Consider the following 20,706-nt stretch of genomic DNA (forward strand, 5'->3'; position numbering starts at 1 on the left):
CAAATATTCTGGCGTGAAGAGAGGAGAAGGACAAAATTTAGAGAATAGTAGAATGAATGTTATGAGATCTTATAATTGTTGTTTTTTGGATATTGTTTTAGATGGATGAATATTTTATGAAATAGAAATATTTCCAAGGATTATTTATTTTTTTATTAAAAATACCGTACTTTTATAATGATGACCAAAAATAAAAATCGTGAAATACAATTATTAACAATACAAACGACCGAATACTAAGGTTCTTGATGATTATGTAAGAATTAAATAAATCAATGTAATATTATATTCATAACTATTATTAAAAAAATGTGATAAATATTATGTTCAAAATTTTGAAGAATATTGTTAAATTAATGTAAATAATCTGTATATGGAAGAAGAAATCATTGGTGTCGTAGCAAATATTCATGCGTGAAGAGAAGATAAGCATGATATTTAGAGAATAGTATGATGAATGTTATGATATCTAATCGACCGGTTACTAAAGTTCTTGATTATTATGTAAATTTGAAAAAAAAATAATGAAATGCCATATTGATAGCTAATATTTTTTAAAATGTGATAATTATTATGTTCAATATTTTGAAGATTATTGTTAAGATAATCTAAGGTTGTTAATTTTACATTATGTAAAGTAGGGTGGATAAACTTAAGAGGTATTCTATATTTAAAACAGAATAGAATATGGTGTATTATCACGATTAATTTAAAAATAGAAAATCTAAAATACGCATTAAAAGCCATAATGATAAACATTAAGAAGTTTACTATTTATCTCTAAAATAAAGGGAAGTGTAAAGATATTTATGTCTAGAGATCTATACAAATTACTTAAATGATTTGCTAAACATATATTTTTAAATATCACTTTCAAAAAAATGTAAATTATGTATATATTAAATTACATATATATATATATATATATATACATCTATAAGACTCTTTTGATTTCAACCTAAATCAAAGAAGAAAAAAAAACAACAAAAAACTATGATTAGGTATAGCCTTTTCGATGATGTTTCGCGTCTGAACTCTTCAAAATATGAACGGAAAATTCGTGTGAAGGTCTTTGTGTCTGTGGGAAGAGAAAAGTCCAAGTTTGGAGATGGTTTTATCTGATATTAAGGTATTTACTTTATTCTAATTATAAGGTCATTATATATTTCAAACAACAAGCTTATATACAATTATACCTGAAAGTTAAAAATTACAAGGTTTTTAGAATATTGTTTTGACATATAAAATTGTATTATGCGATAATTATTAATACTATATTTTATTAGGGTGTAAAGGTCCAATGTTCCTTTCGTGGAGATGTTTATGATTGTTTTGTCTCAAAGTTCAAGGTTGGTGATTGGCTTGATTTCGAAGACTTTAAGGTTGTTGAGCAGAATGGTTCATGTTTGGCTACCACACATCGTTACAAAATTGTTATTTTGTATAATACCAAGATCAAAGAGAATTCAATTGTTGGAGGGGAAGATTTCTATGATTTCGTCGATTTCAAACTCATTAATGATGATACCCAATGTGAAGATTACTTAGTGGGTGAGTAATAAATTCGTTATTTTAATATAAAATTCAATAATTATTTGTAAATCTTTGTATTTGAACTAATTTAAATTTTATACAGATGTCATCGGTGAGGTTGTCAATATTGGGGAATTCGGCTGTAATTTCAGGAAATTGCAACAAAAAGATGAAATCAATATGTCGGAGAATCATCATAAACATGTGGACGTAAGGCAAAGTGATAATATCCGTGTGTTGTTTAAGTATTGCACTCGATTTGGTTCAGACAAAAAGAAAAACATTTCTTATCATGATCACTCAGAATCAGATTGCAGTCTTTGAAGAATCTGATGATGACAATGATGTTGGAGATGATAATTATATACAAGAAGGAAATGATGAGGAAGATGATGTTTGTTATGATACAATGGATGAAGAAGAGGATGATACTGAAGAAGAAACTGATGTTGATGGCGAGTACCAGCCAGATATTAGTGATAGTGTAACATCCATGTTCCGGGAATAGAGTTTGGGTTATATTGAGTAAACCAAAAGAGTGGATTTTAATTAATTTTGGTTTAATTAAATCCTGGTTTAATCTAATTAAACCAAAAAGCCTAATCTCTTTCTCAACTCACGCCTCCTCTCATGCTTTTGTGTTTTAGTCGACATTTTCATCTGAGAGAAGGAGAGAAAGACAGTTAAATGTTGGTTATTTGGTGCAAAGGAGAAAGAGAAGGAGAACAAGCTTTTTCCTTAGTGTTAAGAGAGAAACAAAACTGTTAGGGCTTGGGAGAAGGAGGATTCGACTGGTCAAATCGTTTTGAAAGGTACTGATTTTTGGTATGGTTGTAGCTAAGAGATTTTCGTACACTCGCCTTTTTACAGAAGTGAATTTGGGTTAATATTCTAGGAGATATTGGCAGTTTCATGGGGCATTTCTTCTCATTCACGGATTGAGACCAGCGGGTGTTACGGGATCGATTGTGGTTTCATCTGAGATCCGATCGTGCTGAAATTTTGGGTGAAGCTTCTAGACGTATAGACCTTGCTTTTCACCGTAGGGATTAGAAAGTTAACGGTTCGTTTTTATTTCGTGGTTTCACTTGTGAGGTTGTTTTTTTCTGTTTTTTCTAGCAGTTTGTTTTCAATATTTGTTTGTTGTTGTGATTGGTTGTAGGAACAAGTTTGGTTGTTCTTGGATATTGGAAAGCCTCTCATTTGGTTGTATTTAGTTTTGTGAATCACTTGTTAAGGTAAGTGCAGGACCATGGCTTATCTAAGCTGGAGATTTCTCTAATCTGCTTGTTTATGTGTTGTTTGGCTTGTTGATTGTTGATTGTTGATTGATGATTGTTGGTTGATGGTTAGAGATGTCTTGCTTGTGTGTATAGCCCAGTAGATGGGAGGATTGCCTTACTGAGTGTTTATAAAATACTCATGCATTGCAATATGTGTTTGTGGTGCAGGTAAAGGCAAAGTGTGACCGTGGAATCAAGGCAATGAAGAGGAGGATGTTCTAGTGGTTCGCTTGGTTATCTAGCTTCTGTTAGGAAGCTGGCCCTGCAGGGCATCGATCCTAACCCATCACTGTGGATTTGGATGAATAGTTCCATTTGCCCAGTGAAGGGTTAGGATCGATGCCCTGCAGGGCCAGCTTCGGGCCTATGGGGGCAAGCTAGCGGTGGGCTAGTGGGGTCAACGGGACGGGTTGTCATAGATAGCGATGATCATAATGAGGATAAATATGTCCAAGATTTGAAGGAGGATGAAGAGGACGATGAGATGCAAAGTACTGAAGAAATTCTTGAAATAAATAATAGAGCAGAGAATTACTCGATTAACCACAAAATATCTTTTGATCTTCGTGATTTCAGGTGAATTATAATACTCATATATATATATATATATATATTATACATAATTATAATTTTGAAGTATATTGAAACATAAAGTTTAATTTCTTGAAATTTTAGTGGAACCCTAATAAGGTGTGAATTATTCGAAACATCGGCTGCAAAATTCTACGATACTTTAAAATCTTTCCGTGGTGATCGCTTGGTTTGTGTTATTCGATGGGCTCTAATTGAAGTTTTCCAAGGTATACATAACTTTGATAATAGTTCCTGCTCAGTTTTGATGATCAGGTATTAAAAGAATTGTTTCTCTTATAACTTTGCAGGAAAAAGAAGTATATCTTCTAGAGTTTGTACGCAAATAAAACTCAATTTGCAAGTTCCTGAGGTGGCGAAGATGATGGAATCGTAAGATTATCCTATCTGTTTATGCTATATATTAGATGAAAACATTATAGAATTCTGTTTATAATCTTCTTTTCATGTTTAAACTAACTGATTTATAGGAGACTTTGTCAAAAAAAAAAAAAAAAGATTTATAGGAGACCAAGGAAGAGGACTCGCAAATAGAAGACTCACTTCCTCAATTTTTTTGGCTTATTAGGGATTTTAGAGGGTTTTAACTATTTTATATTTTAATAATATATGGATTATAATTTTCCTTTTTAACGTAAATCAAAGTTTAAATTTATTTACAGAAATCATTTTGTGGTTAATTTAACCAAAAGATTGTTCTTTTAACAATATTTTGATAAAAATAACTACATATAAAGTACTTACAAAAAAATTGAAAAGACAGAGACTTTTAAGTTTCCAATAAAGTTTCAACAAAAATCGTAACAAAGATACAATAGTCCAATACATGGTAATAAAAAGATATCACCATGCAAGTTGAAAAATACAAAGTTAGACCTTCAATTTGAAATTTAAAGTTTCAACCGTCCAATTAAAATTTTTAAATATAGTCTTTTGAAAAAACAAAAAACATTTTTCATTCTTATCAAACAGAGACTCGTGCAGCTTTCCCTGTGTAGACCACGGGTTTTAATACAATCCACACAAATTTATAACTTTGATTGTTATAATCCTTATCTTCTGTTGTCTATGAATATTTAAACAACAACAAATTGTAACTTCTCTCTGAAACTTTTTCTTGCTTCTAAATACACGCAAAAAAAGAGGGCAATCGGGATGGTGCTGTACTTGAAAGATCTGAATCCTACTTTACATAACCCGAAAGTTGCTGTGAAAATACTTCAAGAATGGCCACCTCATTTTATTCAAGGACAGCCTTATTATCAAAGTTTGATTTTGGTAGACGAAAGGGTAATTATTCTTCCTCAACCAATTTTGCCGTTATTTTTTTCAAATATCAAATGAGATATACAACAAAAATAAATCAATGAAATGCTATATTATGTTTATATTATAGGGAAATAGGATTGATGCCAAGATAGATGCGGGACTTTATGTAGACTGTTACTATGGAAAGATCAATGAAGGAGACTGGTACGAGATTTCTGGATTTTTAGTGATTGAAGGTCAACAATCATTCCGAAACTCAAACCATCCGTTTGAGATCCTGATCCAGGATAAAACAAAAATGATTCCAATAAATCCTCGAAGTACTGACAATTTTATTCTTATGTATGATGCATTAAAAATGCATAATTCGATGCCTGACGAGAAGAACTGTTGTGTAGGTAAGTTATTATACTCAAGTCATCTAAATAAATCCATCCTTATTTATTCTATATTTTTTTTTTCATTGGAATTATCTTTTATGTTAGATGTCTTAGGAATGGTGGTACATGTAAACGAGCCGCAGATAATTGATTTCCTTGATCATCAAAATGGCTACATTTCATAGAATGAAGTTGTGACATTCACTATCCTTGAACACAAGTAAGAGATTTTCCTAAACTTTCTATAACATTAAAAATACATACAATTATTATTTTAAACAGTTCTTGATTAAATTATACACAATCAAATTTTTTCTGAAAGTGGCCAAGAGATTGAATGTGTTGCTGTTGGTTCGGTTTGTAATGCATTTCTTGAGAAGCGGAAAAAATTGTTTCTTCCCCTACCTATGCTAATCAACCAATAATGTGTACTATTCTGTTTTGGAGGATCTCTGTTTACGAAGGTACTGTTCAATATTTAGTCTCATATACCACTCAAAAATATCATTTTTACTTAAATTCTACTTTGCTAGGTATGCAATGTCTGATGTCTCAGTTACGATGCTCAAAGGTCATTCTTGAAGATGAAGTGGCTGGAATTAATACTAGCGATATGCTGTAATTTCATTAGTTTAATAAATTGAAAAATAGTATAAACAAAATTATGTGGGAAGTTTAATCCTGAATTATTCAATTTTTACAGACGCTGGCTAGACGTTGATTCCAGTGATGAAGACAATGAAGACGAAGATTGATTCTGTGGTTCGAGCAGCAAGCTATAGTTTGTTGAAACTTTGGACATGAATATTCGTTTTAATTTGTTTAATTATGTTTTGAAATGATTATTATTAATTTTATTAAGTATTTTATTGAAATAAAATATTTTTACAAGTAGTCTCACTTGATTCTAATTAAAATTTATTCTAAATTTTGACAAAGAGAAACCAAGATTATTTTACTTGGTTAACCTATATGGGCATGGCCTTAATAGACGCCAATATGAGAACCTTCGCGACTCTTAGAACTAATATTTAAGCATTCTACGTCTTTATATTAATATTGTGACCTTTTGTTTTCCCCTGTCAACAAAGAGTAAAAAAAAGTTTATTATCATTCATATCCTTGTGGTAAGATCTCAAACGATATTTAATTACTTTTTTTGTTTCATCAATTCTTAGTTTGTAAGTTTAAAGATTTTTATAAATATTTTTTTTTCAGAATTAGAGATTGAAGGTGGAAGTTCTAGGAAACGGAAAGAGCTCATGTCAGATTTCGATAGGGAAGATGGAGCAATCAACATGGTTAAACAAGCGTTTCGAAAATCGAGAGACGTGGTTCTAAAGGAAACGACGAGACATTTCACTACGATCCTTGATATGTTGAAAGAGTATATCAAGAAAAAGGAAGAATCTGTTGGCTTAGACTGTCAACTTGAAACAATTGATGCTCAGATCTCGCTAATAAACGATATCTTGGAGGGGCAAATCGACTTGATTGAAGAGCGTAACATGCTAGAAGATGTTAGGGTTGTTATTGAGAAAGATGTCAAAGAATGTTTTGTTCCTAATATTGATTGGGATAAACTTCGTGTTCCTTTTAGTGGTTAACAATATTAAGAATTTTATCTTAATCGTTTAGAGTTCTTGAATATTTTTATTTTTATTATCTAACGTAAAATATAATCGGGACTTTTTTTTTTTGTCAACAAAAAGAAATCAGCTCAAACGAGCCAATTTGCGGGAAAGTTGTTTACAAACAAAATATGATGCTTTATTTTATTATTCTAAAACCTAATAATTCGTTAAAGCGATAATATAAAATAGAGATATTGACCTATTTACGAAATTTAAAAAATTATTTTAAAGTTATTTTTATAAATCAGAAATAAATATAAATTAGTCTTGGACTTTCATATTTTCCAAAAATGTTCATGGTTATATAGTTCCTATATTTATTGAATGAGATATCTATACAAATATTAAAAACTTTTAAAAATCGTAAGTTTCTAAAATGATTTGGGAAATATAAAAATATATTGGTGATTACTGAAAAATGTATATATACCATCAAGTTTATCTAATGATAAAGAAATATTGAGTTTTGACAATATCGCAAAATGTAAAATTTCCAAAAAAAATAAAAAATGTATTATGTATATATATATATATATTTTCGTTTACAACTTTATAAAATCAAGATCGTAGGTTGTGTTTTACCATAAGATTTTTTCCTCTTTTGTAAACATGACAGAACTTCTGTCCAATCCTATTAAAAAAAAATCGGGAAGAGAGACTATTTTTACGATGTGGATGACCTAAACCCTTTCATTCATGAGTGGACGATTAACGTCAAAATACTGAGGAAGTTTGAGGTCTGTCATCCTCTTTTCAAATCAACAGATTTGATTGTAGTTGATGATAAGGTAAATTTACAGTATACATCCCGTCTGATAAATTTGTAAAAACAATAAAATATGTTGCTTATATATTTCTTAATGTAGGGTAAAAAAATTCAAGTGATGATGCGTCTTCCTTATCGTGACGTCTTTTTAAACGATCTAGAAGAAGGTGAATGGATAACGTTATCAAGATTCTCACTAACTGATCATTGTTTTATGATACATTGGAGAGAAAAGACATGGTTTAGAAAAATTCATCCTTTGTTTTCCAAGCAGTTTTATTCTTTTGTATCATTTAATGATATCAAAAGAGGATATTTAGACCCTGATTATTGTATTGGTAAGATTAAAAAAAATTCTTATTATAAATTTTAAATACATCCATTAGTTTAACTTCTAATGGAATTTTTATGAGCAGACATTATTGGAAGAGTGTACACTGTTGGAAATCGTTTTGAAGAAGGTCCACGAAGTAAAGAATGGAATGAGTTGTTCGTTGTTTTAGAAAATATTGAGTAAGTCGTTCTACTGTAAAACTTTTAATTTAATAATATAATCATACTCATTAATGTCTCTAATTCTAAACGAATTATAATTGTAGGTTTGAACGATTATCATGTCGTTTACCAAAAGACTACGCGAACGTCTTTTTCATAAATTGGATTCATTGTGAATTTGATATCATATGTGTATTACGTTTTGCCAAACTTGAGACTACTAAAGGTTCGTAATATTTCTTCACGTTAAAATTATTATTGCTAAGATTTAAAATTTGTTAATTAATTATATATTGTTAATGTAGATACATGGACGGCAACAACGGTGCACAATTGTACAATGGTCATGATCAACCCTATATGTCCTCAAGTCATGCAGATGTCTGATTCCTTTGCCGAAATGGAGAACTGATTTTAAAAATTTTAAAGTGTAATTTGATATTATTTAATTCGCTATGATCTTGAGTTTGGATTTTAATTTGATATATTTATATTTTAAATAAATAATATATTTGGTGATTATCATACAATAATCTTAATTTGAAATAATCCTCAGAGATAATAGTATTTGTAGATTAATTAACATTTAGATTGTTTGAAATTTTTTAAAAATAATTTTGAAACAATACTAAATGACTAATCATATAATTAATTATAGCATAATCTAATCAACGACTTCTAATATTATATATATATATATATATATATATATATATATATATATATATATATATATATATATATAACAAGCAACTAATTAGGGTTATTATCAGATAAGTTATGAAGATAATATAAATTTAAATACGGATCTGAAACTTTTTATTTAAAAAAAAAGAAAAACATAAAAAAGAAATCATAAACTATATTTGAATTATTTGATTATCCCGAATTGTTTGTGGTGTTACCATAATTTTGAAAGTATATATCTATCAAATATTGAATACTTATATAAAATAGAAATTAGAAAAAGATCGGGATATATAATAATATAGATTTAGTAATTAATGAGTACAAATATAATACTATAGATTAAGTAATTAATGATAATTGTACAAATACCATTTAAGTTTTGGCGATGATAAATATTAAGAATTTTGACAATATCTTCAAATGGAAATATTCTAAAAGATTTTCTTTATTATGTGTATATAAATACGTTTAAAAGTCAGAATTTATGATTTGTTTTAGTCTAGGTTTTTCAATCAAAAAAATCAAAAAAAATAGCTAACCTTCTATCCAATGCTATAAAAAATAAGATAGGGAAGAGAGACTATTTTTTCGATGTGGACGACCTAAACCCCTTCGTTCATGAGTGGAAATTAACGTAAAAATTCTGAGGAAATTTGAGTGTCGTCATCCTCTTTTCAAATCATCAGACTTAATTGTAGTTGATGAGAAGGTATATTTTTCATTATATATAGTGTTTACTTAAATTTATTTAAATCTTTATGTACTTATGTTAATGTTTACGTAGGGTACGAAAATTCATGTATTGATTGGTTCGCCTTATCGTGACATCTTTTTAAACGACTTGGAAGAAGGTGAATGGATAATGTTATCAAGTTTCTCATTAAGCAATGTTGATGGCGGTTTTAGGCCAACTGACCATCGTTTTAGAATACATTGGAGAGACGGGACATGGTTTAAGAAAATTCTTCATTTGTCTTCAAATCAGTTTTTCTCTTTTGTATCATTCAGTGATATTAAAAGTGGATATTTAGACTCTACTTATTGTGTAGGTAAGGGTACCAAATTACTATTATATTATAAGTTAAGATTGAAGTGTTTGATTAGTTTAAATATTGGAAAATATTTGTTGATCTTATCGGGAGAGTCTTTTAGTATTGGAAATAGCTTGGAACAAGGTCCACCATACAAAGAATGGAATGATTTATTTGTTGTTCTTGAAAATATTGAGTAAGTTGGACTAATTTAATAAGCTTTATGTTTTTAATTCCCGAAGATTTGAAAAGTACTCAATGATGAAAAAATTGTAGGGGTGATCGTTTCTCATGTCGTTTACCAAAGGACTACGCGAACGGCTTCTATGATCATTGGATACATCGTGACAATGATATTATCATATGTGTATTACATTTTGCCAAACTCGAAAGTAATAAAGGTTCGAATCATTTCTTGCTGATCTATTTATAATTGCTTTCTTTATAAAATAAGTTAACTAACTATAAAACTTTATTAATGTAGATACATGGATGGCAACCACGGTGCACAATTGTACGAGTGTCATGATCAATCCTCCATGTCCTCAAGTCACACAGATGTTAGATGCCTTTGCTGATATGGAAATTTGATTTTAATTTTAAAGTGTATGACTTTTATATTTCATATTTACAAAATTGATACTTTAAAACTCTTTGATAATGAGATTGGATTTAAATTTGATATATAATACTAATTCATTAATTATATATTACATAAATCGAAATCTTTATGATATTAATTCCCTTTTGTATTCAAAATAGTCGTCCCCAATACGATGATATCTACATATTCATGAATCTTTCAATTATTTAGTTAAAAGGTATGAGTGGTAACATCCATTCGAGTCGATACTTTTTATGCAACCATTAATACCTTATAAATTCTTATAGTCGAGTTTAAAAACTTAAAAACTATTGTCTTGTCAACTTCTACATTTCACTCTCTTTTGAAACTTCTCTCTAACTCAAATACTTTTGTTTTTTTAAAACAAAAAAAAATAGCGAGATTTGTGATGCTCGACAAATTGAATCCTTGGACAATGAGATGGATGATTTGTGTCAAGGTTTTTCGTTCAAGGAGAGTGAGAGATCGTTCGAATGATATGTCGACAAAGCTAATCTTGGTAGACGAAGAGGTATGTCATACAGATTTATTTCGTTGTTTCTTCATATGTATTTGTGTGTCTAAATACCTTGGATAATTGTAACGCCGTGTCCCAAAAAAAAATTAGTATATAAATGATTTGTGTTTATGTCGGGAATTGGAGTAAAACTGGTTTAATTAATTCTTGGTTTAGCTAAATTATGGTTTAATCGAATTAAACCAAGGAAAAACCCTATTGTTCCTTTAAAAACACTGGAAGCCTCTTGTCTTGGGGGGGACGGGGGTGGAGGGTGGTGGTGACGATAGATGAAAGGGGAGAGGGGTCATGAGAGGAGTACGGGCCGAGGTGGTGTTGGCGTGAGAGGAAAAGGGGATCGAGATGTTATGTTGTTGGTGTTGGTTGCTGCCGTTTGTTATCTCCGAGACTCTCGTTGTGTACACAACCTGTGCTGTTGCCCGTAACGCCTTCACGGGAGAGCAAACCGGTGTTGTCGAGAAGGTATCGCTAACCCTTAACTATCGTTTCTGTTGTTGTGTTATGTGAGTTGCTGATTTGTGAGTTTGGTGGTCATGGGAAGAGGATCGTATTTTCTTGGTTGCGTGGATTTGTTTATTGGATTGATCTTTAGAATTGATTATTAAAGTGATTATGTAATCGTAAAAGAGATAGTCTTTGTCATGATTGTTCTAGTTGCCACCACCGTTGTTGTTGTGGTTGGCTCGTGTTTGTAATAGTCAGTGTATGTATTGGCTTACGTTGATCAATGTTTGGGTAAAGAGATAAAAGGCGTAAAGTCTGGTTTGGTGGTGATTTAAGGAGGAGAGGGGTGAGCCGTGCATATCTGTTTATGTATACATGTACGCATCTCCTTCTCCATGGAGTTGTTTTTGTGTTCGTGTTGTCTTCCGACTCAAGAGGAGGAGAAGCAACGTGAGTCCTAGAGCAAAGGATGTTGTGCTGTGGATGGGTGTTGTTATCAAAAAGGAGAGAGAGACGCGATGGAGTCATGATGGAGATGAGAGAGAGACGCGGCAGAGGTGGGGAAGCCTCTTGTGGGTCTGGATAGTCATGTTATGGTTGTGTGAAGTTTCTCTAGTGATGGGAGAATAGAGCAGAAGAGGAGAAAGGAAGTGAAAGAAGATTGGAGATAAAGGCAGTGTGGAGTAGCTGAATTTGGAGGCTCGCTGACGCCGGATCTTATATTGGATCGGAAAGCTGATTATACCGGAGTTTTCTCCATCAAGCCAAGAATCCATAGCATCTGAAATAGCTTCATTCGGAGTTGATCTAGAGGAGTTATGTTTGTTGCTTCCGGGACAAGTAATTCGCTGAAACTGTGAAATCTGGCTAAGTGTGAACCCTAGAAACTGTTCTGAGATGGCTCTTTCTAGGCGGCTTTTGAGGGTTCACAACGTGTCTGATCGAGACGAAATTTGGTAGAGAGACTCGTGATAGTACGGGCTTCATATCCAACGGTGGAAATTCGATTTCAACGGTTAGTTTATGAATTATTAGAGTGTTTATATAAGCTTTTGTATGGATTGAATTGTGTTAAGTTGTGTTGTTGGTTGAACCAACAAGCTCGGTTTGAACTAGAACCTCTTTAAGCTTATGGAGCAAGGTCGGGGTGGTTGTAGAACCAAGTTAGAGCTCAGGAATGTCGGCTTAAAGCTAAGACGATGAATCGATGGATTAGTCGGAGAAATGTTTCCGTGGCTGGACAGAATGAAGTATTCCAGCCCACCTCTCTTGTTACTCGGTCGCTAGGGGTGGTTGGTTGTGCGATTCAGTAACTAGATGCGGTGGTGTTTGGGATACATGTTTAAGTGGCTTGCTTTGGTGGATCATGAAGTGGCTAGTTGGAGGAGTAATCAGAGTCTATAAATGTAAAATGCTTCTGGAGCTGAAGTAGATTTGTATGATTATTGTTAGTAGCTGCAGAGTATGAGATAGTTTGCTCTAAATAGTATTTGTGGAACTTTTGCCAGAAGCGGTTGACGCCGATTGTCTTGTCGGAATTATGGAGTTCCGGTGAGATTATTTCCCGTGTGTCCAGTGGAAGGATTGGGAATCCGGGTGCGGTTGTTTCAGTTTGGTATCAGAGCGTATATGGTCCTAGGACATGTTCTTGAATGGAAATAGACTTGTCTATGTCGTGGAGATGCAATAAGTGTTAAGGAAAAGCACAAGCGTGTTGTTTAGGTGATTGATCCATGAGTGATCAAGTAGGATAATGTTTTATGGAGTATTCCCAGGATGGAGTTCCAAGGAGATAAGTTGGAGACTTGCGTTGTCAGGGGCGATTTAATGCGAATGAGAATATTTTTGGAAAGTGATGTTGTGAAGCTTCTAGATGGATATCTAGTATTTTCAAGTATATGGTGTGTACAAGTTGGATTGGGGTGGCCATTGGGCAGATCACCTAAACCTGGTAGAGTTTTCTTACAACAATAAATACCAGGCGAGTATTAAGATGGCTCCTTATGAGGCTTTGTATCGGAGGCCATGTCGTACACCCTTATGCTGGACTCATGTGGGGGAGAGGAGCATGTTCGGGGCGAATTTTGTTCAGGAGACCTCAGAGAAGATTCGGGTTCTCAAGCTGAACATGAAGGAAGCTCAGAATTGGCAGAGGGGCTATACTGATAGGAGGAGAGATCTTGAATTTCAGGTAGGAGACCAAGTGTACCTCAAGATGGCCATGTTGCGGGGTCTGAACAGGTCATTGATAGAGACTAAGTTGAGTCCGAGGTTTATGGTCCATTCAGAGTGATTGAGCGGGTGGGAACGGTAGCATATAGGCTGGAGTTGCCTGAGGTTATGCGTGCGTTCCACAAGGTGTTTCATATGTCAATGTTGCGGAAGTATCTCCGTGAGGATGATCGGTTGTTGGCTAAGATTTCTGAATATCTTCAGCCTAACATGACTTTGGAGGCGAGACCAGTGAGGGTTCTCGGGAGGAGGATCAAGGAACTTCAGAAGAAGAAGATTCCTTTGATGAAAGTCCTTTGGGACTATGGTGGTTTGAAGGAAAGTTTCCTGAAATAGATGTTTCTAAAAGTGGAAAGTTTCCAAAAAGGGAATAGTTCTAAAAATGGAAAGTGTATGGGAGTTAGAATTTGTCAGTTTTTAGTGGTTGTGAGCCTTGGAGGGGCTTGTGTGGCCTTTGTGGCAGGCTGTTTAGCCAGTTGTGTGGCCTTTGTAGCGGGCTGTTTAGCCAGATGTGTGGCCTTTGTGGCGGGCTGTTTAGTCAGATGTGTGGCCTTTGTGGCGGGCTGTTTAGCCAGATGTGTGGCCTTTGTGGCGGGCTGTTTAGCCAGATGTGTGGCCTTTGTGGCGGACAGTTTAGCCAGTTGTGTGGCCTTTGTGGCGGGCTGTTTAGCCAAAAGTGTGGTCTTTGTGGCGGGCTGTTTAGCCAGATGTGTGGCCTTTGTGGCGGGCTGTTTAGCCAGATGTGTGGCTTTTGTGGCGGGCTGTTTAGCCAGATGTGTGGCCTTTGTGGCGGGCTGTTTAGCCAGATGTGTGGCCTTTTTGGCGGGCTGTTTAGCCAGATGTGTGGCCTTTGTGGCGGGCTGGTTTAGCCAGATGTGTGGCCTTTGTAGCGGGTTGTTTAGCCAGATGTGTGGCCTTTGTTGCGGGCTGTTTAGCCAGAGTGCCTGTTTAGGTGGTCCTTCGGGACAGATGGTCTTTGTGACGGTCTTTCGGGACAGATGGTCTTTGTGACGGTCATGTTTAGGACATTTGTATGGTCTTTGTGACGGTCCTGTTTAGGACCTTTGTATGGTCTTTGTGACGGTCCTGTTTAGGACATTTGTTTGGCCTTTGTGGCGGTCCTGTTTAGGACAGATTGTTTGGCCTTAGTGGCGGTCCTGTTTAGGACATTTTTTTGCCCTTGTGGCATGTATATGATCCTTGTGCGGTCATGAGGTATTCCAGTGAGGGGATATGTGGTTGGTAGGACATTGAGATGTTTTACGCGAGCCACGGGAAGGAAACCTTGATAGGGATAGGACTCAGACGTGTTCAGAATTGTTTGCTCGTGACTCTTGAGGGACTTAGGTTTTCCTAGTATTGCCATATTCTAAGACTTTGTGGCTTGGGAGTATAGTTGGTATATTGACTTGGATGACGATCAGGGGGCGCACTGTAGGGTGGCAACCCGAGAGACGAGTATTGGATTTTTCCTATATATTATGGCATGCGGGTTTAGGCCCGATGAGGAGCCAACATTATGGCATCCAGACTTAGGTCTGATGAGGAGCCAATAAACAGTCAAGGTTTAGGCCTATGAGTAAAGGAAAGTCCAAAAGTCGAGAGCAAATAATGCTTGGAGCGTGAGTCTATCGCCTAGAGGTGATCATCCGTAGATCGGTCAGAGGAGTGCAGGCCGTGGAGACGGTTGCACGGGACTCCTTGGATGATGGTTGTTCGAGATTCGAGGATGAATCTATGTTGGTTGGTATTGCTAAATTCGAGGAATTGGTAAGCTTGTCAGGGGAAGCGAGTCAAGAGGCTTAAATTAGCGGCTCACAAGGCGTTTGACGCAGTGAATTGGATTATGCGGACATATGGTACTTGTCTGTTTTATTACGATCGTATGGATGATTCACTGTGAACAATTGTTAAGTGGGAAGCTACTTTGTTCAGCTATCTTGATGAAGTTTCCTTATTAAAAAAAATAATAATAATAAAACAAGTTTCCAATTTGCCTCGTGTTTTGGTTGTGTGGTTCGGTCCGTGTTCCAGCTGGGATGAGTGTGTTGTCGGAGTACCACGTTCGAGTAGGCCAGGAGTTCTTATACAAATCATGACGAGTTCTAATGGTGCACTCTGTGCTAGCCGGTAAGTGAGTTAGTATGGAGGCTGTCGGTGGGACGGCAGGTTTTACTCAGGCAGCAGATGATCTGTTTGCGGATTTGCTAACAAGGCAATTAGTGAGGATTGTTAATTGGTGGTCATGGATGGGATGACGTTATAGAGTAGGAATATGGGTGGACATGTACGACTTTGCAATGTCGTACTCGGATCACGGGAGATAGATTTGGGTCATGAGATGCTTATTGACGTTAAGACTTGTTTGCTCTAAGGACATGTGGTCCTGAACAACTCGTGAGGAGATGATTAGTTCTCCTAAGGGGACTTGTTCTAATAGCTAGCGATAGCTCGAGGGGCTGTGGCCCTGAGAGTGGCAGAGGAGATGGTTGTTCTCCTATGGAGATAAATAGTTCTCCTGAGGGGATGAATAGTTCCCCTGATATCGAGATCTCAAGGATTGCGGTCTGAGAGTGAGTTGGTATGACTCGAAGACGGTGGTCTAAGAGTGAGATCGGTAAACCTCGAAGGTGTTGACCTTAGAGTAGATGAGTTGGGAGCAAATATTGTCTAGGACGTGGCATAGTGACTAAATGTAGACCTTGAAGGTTGATAGGTGGTTCAATCTCAAGACTTGTGTGTCAACCCGTTTGGTCAGGTTGTGGTGTGAACCATTGCGAGGGTGGAAATGTATTGTAATTGGAAGTGCAAGGTTGTCAGATTTGAGGATGGATCTTTTGTTAGAGGGGGAGAATTGTAACGCCTGTGTCCCCAAAAAAAATTAGTATATAAATGATTTGTGTTTATGTCGGAAATTGGAGTGAAACTGGTTTAATTAATTCTTGGTTTAGCTAAATTATGGTTTAATCGAATTAAACCAAAGAAAAACCCTATCGTTCCTTTAAAAACACTGGACGCCTCTTGTCTTGGGGGGACGGGGTTGGAGGGTGGTAGTGACGATAGATGAAAGGGGAGAGGGGTCGTGAGAGGAGTACGAGCCGAGGTGGTGTTGGCGTGAGAGGAAGAGGGGATCGAGATGTTATGTTGTTGGTGTTGGTTGCCGCCGTTTGTTATCTCCGAGACTCTCGTTGTGTACATAACCTATGCTGTTGCCCGTAACGCCTTCACGGGAGAGCAAACCGGTGTTGTCGAGAAGGTATCGCTAACCCTTAACTCTCGTTTCTGTTGTTATGTTATGTGAGTCGCTGATTTGTGAGTTTGGTGGTCATGGGAAGAGGATCGTATTTTCTTGGTTGCGTGGATTTGTTTATTGGATTGATCTTTAGAATTGATTATTAAAGTGATTATGTAATCGTAAAAGAGAAATTCTTTGTCATGATTGTTCTAGTTGCCACCACCGTTGTTGTTGTGGTTGGCTCTTGTTTGTAATAGTCAGTGTATGTATTGGCTTACGTTGATCAATGTTTGGGTAGAGAGATAAAAGGCATAGAGCCTGGTTTGGTGGTGATGTAAAGAGGAGAGGGGTGAGCCGTGCATATCAGTTTATGTATACATGTACGCATCTCCTTCTCCATGGAGTTGTTTTTGTGTTCGTGTTGTCTTCCGACTCAAGAGGAGGAGAAGCAACGTGAGTCCTAGAGCAAAGGATGTTGTGCTGTGGATGGGTGTTGTTATCAAAAAGGAGAGAGACGCGGCAGAGGTGGGGAAGCCTCTTGTGGGTCTGGATAGTCATGTTATGGTTGTGTGAAGTTTCTCTAGTGATGGGAGAACAGAGAAGTGTGAACAGAGCTGAAGAGGAGAAAGGAAGTGAAAGAAGATTGGAGATAAAGGCAGTGTGGAGTAGCCGAATTTGGAGGCTCGCTGGCGCCGGATCTTATATTGGATCGGAATGCTGATTATACCGGAGTGTTTTCCATCAAGCCAAGAATCCATAGCATCTGAAAAAGCTTCATTCGGAGTTGATCTAGAGGAGTTATGTTTGTAGCTTCCGGGACAAGTAATTCGCTCAAACTGTGAAATCTGGCTAAGTGTGAACCCTAGAAACTGTTCCGAGATGGCTCTTTCTAGGCGGTGTTTGGGGGTTCAAAACGTGTCTGATCGAGACGAAATTTGGTAGAGAGACTCATGATAGTAAGGGCTTCATATCCAACGGTGGAAATTCGATTTCAACGGTTATTTTATGAATTATTCGAGTGTTTATATAAGCTTTTGTATGGATTGAATTGTGTTAAGTTGTGTTGTTGGTTGAACCAACAAGCTCGGTTTGAGCTAGAACCTCTTTAAGCTTATGGAGCAAGGTCGGGGTAGTTGTAGAACCAAGTTAGAGCTCAGGAATGTCGGCTTAAAGCTAAGACGATGAATCGATGGATTAGTCGGAGAAATGTTTCTGTGGCTGGACGGAATGAAATATTCCAGCCCACCTCTCTTGTTACTCGGTCGCTAGAGATGGTTGGTTGTGCGACTCAGTAACTAGATGAGGTGGTGTTTGGGATACATGTTTAAGTGGCTTGCTATGGTGGATCATGAAGTGGCTTGTTGGAGGAGTAATCAGAGTCTATAAATGTAAAATGCCTATGGAGCTGAAGTAGATTTGTAAGATTATTGTTAGTAGCTGCAGAGTATGAGATAGTTTGCTCTAGATAGTATTTGTGGAACTTTTGTCAGAAGCGGTTGATGCCGGTTGTCTTGTCGGAATTATGGGGTTCCGGTGAGATTATTTCCCGTGTGTCCGGTGGAAGGATTGGGAATCCGGGTGTGGTCGTTTCAATAATCATACTCTGAATTAGGGTACATTTGGACATGCTACTATCCCGACATCACTCAATGGTATTCCGGAATTTAATTTGTCGGAGGATCGAACTAATGTTATAGAGAAGTTCGAAGTCAAGGATGACAGAGAACAGATCTAGAAAACTAATATCGGTTATCGGATCTTCTTCACAGAAAAAACTAATATTAATTTTCCAAGAGATCCTATCATTTGCAAATCTTTTAATAATCTAGATTTTAAACGTGTTTATGATAATGTGTTTCAGGAAAGATGGCCTTACGGTAAGTCATACTTTATAATGGATTGTTTTAGTAAACTTTTCTTTGTTATTTATAATACATATTAATTGTTTTTATGGCAGATAATTTTGTTTGGATGCATCACCAATATGGGTGAAATCAAGAGTTTCAAAAAAGAAGATAGTGCCGATCGTTGGAGCTTGATGGATCGCTACATAAAATTCACTATCGAGTCGATTGAGTAAGTTTATATATGAATAGAAATATCTTTAGAAACTGTTTAAAGTACTTGATAAAAAACATTGGTTGACCTTTTTTATATCAATAATCGTTTTTCAAAGGGGATATGTACTTGACTGCTTCGCAATAGGATGCCATGCCAATCATATGTTCAAAACTTTCAAACTGCGTAACAGGAAGAGGGTCTGTCTGTTCAAGATGTGGAAAGCAATAAGATTTGGAGGTGATTACATATGTTTATGAAATAGTATTTTAAAAATTCAATGCGATTAATTATGATAATGAATAGCTTATCTATTTTATAATGTGTAATGCTAGATAATAATGTTCTCCTAACCAACAGTGATGGATGCTCGAAGATAATAGAGGACCCAAAGAGTGAAGAATTTGCAGACTACATGTACATGTAAGTCAAAGTCTTATATCGGATAATTTTTCGAAATATATATTTTAAATATGAGGATATATCTGAATTATACGTAAAATTACACGAACATTTAGGCACAATTACATTGATCATGGAGAGTCAAGAATTAAAGATTTGGATGATACCGACTATAGGTTCGATATGAACTTAAGGTAATAAACAAAACTAACTTCTTTTGTTTAATGATTAATTGATATGAACAATACTGATTATAATTTATCTTTCTGCAAATTACAGTGCAGCACTTGACTTCTATATTCATCTTGCTGTTGAGGATTCCTTTGATAAGCATCGAAATCCTTATTGAGAACTCTGTTCAGATCTGATTTCGAAATTCTGTAATTTTTTTGATATATTGATAAACACATTTAGTTAATTTTTATTTAAAAATATGTTGAGATTTTATAAATTAATTAAAATATCATTATTCAATTTATTTATAAAATAACGTTAATTGCAAATGATAACATATAGAGATTTGTGTAATTTAAAAATATAAAGTCCATTATTATAAAGTACAAAATATCGTTTATTTTAAAGTTCGACATATGGTAATTTACAAGTTCTTGGTGATTTTCATTAAATTTTCATGAGTATAAAAATGTTAAAATTACTTTTAAAAGAATGATATTAACATATTTAGAATATTCATATATGATACGTTTACATTTCTCATCATTATCGCCTTAAAAAATAAAGTAATTAGTTATTCTAATAAAAATCAAGTCGGTTGTGTAATATCTCTATATATATTGATACGCTAATATGTTAAAAAATTTGTATGTACATCTCAATATGACTTCAAAAAAGATGAATGTTCGTCCTTTTGTTCAGTTAGGCAATCTCAACCTTGCACTAGACCACCAAAAAATTAGAGTCTTTATCATAAGACTTTGGAAGTCATTCAAGTCTCTACATATGGTCTTCGTTGACAGTGATGTAAGATTTAATAAAAAATTTATACGTGATATTTAGTTGATATCTCTATCATATTTTTAGTAAATCTCAATAATAGTTTTTTAACAACTAATCGCTATATATAGGGTATGTGACAACCCGTCCCGTTGACCCCACTAGCCCACTACTAGCTTGCCCCCATAGGCCCGAAGCTGGCCCTGCAGGGCATCGATCCTAACCCCTCACTGGGCAAATAGAACTATTCATCCAAATCCACAGTAGGTTATTGGTGCACCAGACGTTCCTCGAACCCTGGTCCCCACCCTTTAACAACCTTCCCACAGGACAAGCTGTCACCAATTGATGTGACAACCCGTCCCGTTGACCCCACTAGCCCACCGCTAGCTTGCCCCCATAGGCCCGAAGCTGGCCCTGCAGGGCATCGATCCTAACCCCTCACTGGGCAAATGGAACTATTCATCCAAATCCACAGTAGGTTATTGGTGCGCCAGGCGTTCCTCGAACCCTTGTCCCCACCCTTTAACAACCTTCCCACAGGACAAGTTGTCACCAATTGATCTG

The 20,706-nt window shown here is 35.4% G+C and overlaps 1 protein-coding gene and 1 long non-coding RNA gene across 3 annotated transcripts; both read left to right on the forward strand.

Annotated features, from left to right (window-relative positions):
- Positions 1-3,157: 3,157 nt before the first annotated feature.
- On the forward strand, positions 3,158-3,617 carry LOC104750696 (uncharacterized). Its single transcript, XR_015574721.1, has 2 exons — positions 3,158-3,392; positions 3,492-3,617. It is a non-coding gene; the product is annotated as an uncharacterized LOC104750696 (long non-coding RNA).
- Positions 3,618-16,502: 12,885 nt separating this feature from the next.
- On the forward strand, positions 16,503-19,672 carry LOC147948359 (uncharacterized). Of its 2 annotated transcripts, none has more exons than XR_015573658.1 (6): positions 16,503-16,746; positions 18,683-18,801; positions 18,902-19,023; positions 19,144-19,206; positions 19,302-19,379; positions 19,465-19,672. XR_015573658.1 is itself a non-coding variant. In XM_087476800.1 (6 exons), exons 1-6 carry the CDS (start codon positions 16,627-16,629, stop codon positions 19,532-19,534), a joined length of 597 nt encoding a protein of 198 aa, XP_087332926.1. In that variant the 5' UTR covers positions 16,520-16,626; the 3' UTR covers positions 19,535-19,672. The 2 variants fall into 2 exon arrangements, 1 of the variants encoding a protein (XP_087332926.1); XM_087476800.1 differs by having other exon boundaries at positions 16,520-16,746; positions 19,119-19,206.
- Positions 19,673-20,706: the final 1,034 nt, after the last annotated feature.

This window comes from Camelina sativa, chromosome 2, assembly GCF_030686135.1.
Source record: "Camelina sativa cultivar CO46 ecotype springtype chromosome 2, ASM3068613v1".
NCBI classification, from domain to species: domain Eukaryota; kingdom Viridiplantae; phylum Streptophyta; class Magnoliopsida; order Brassicales; family Brassicaceae; genus Camelina; species Camelina sativa.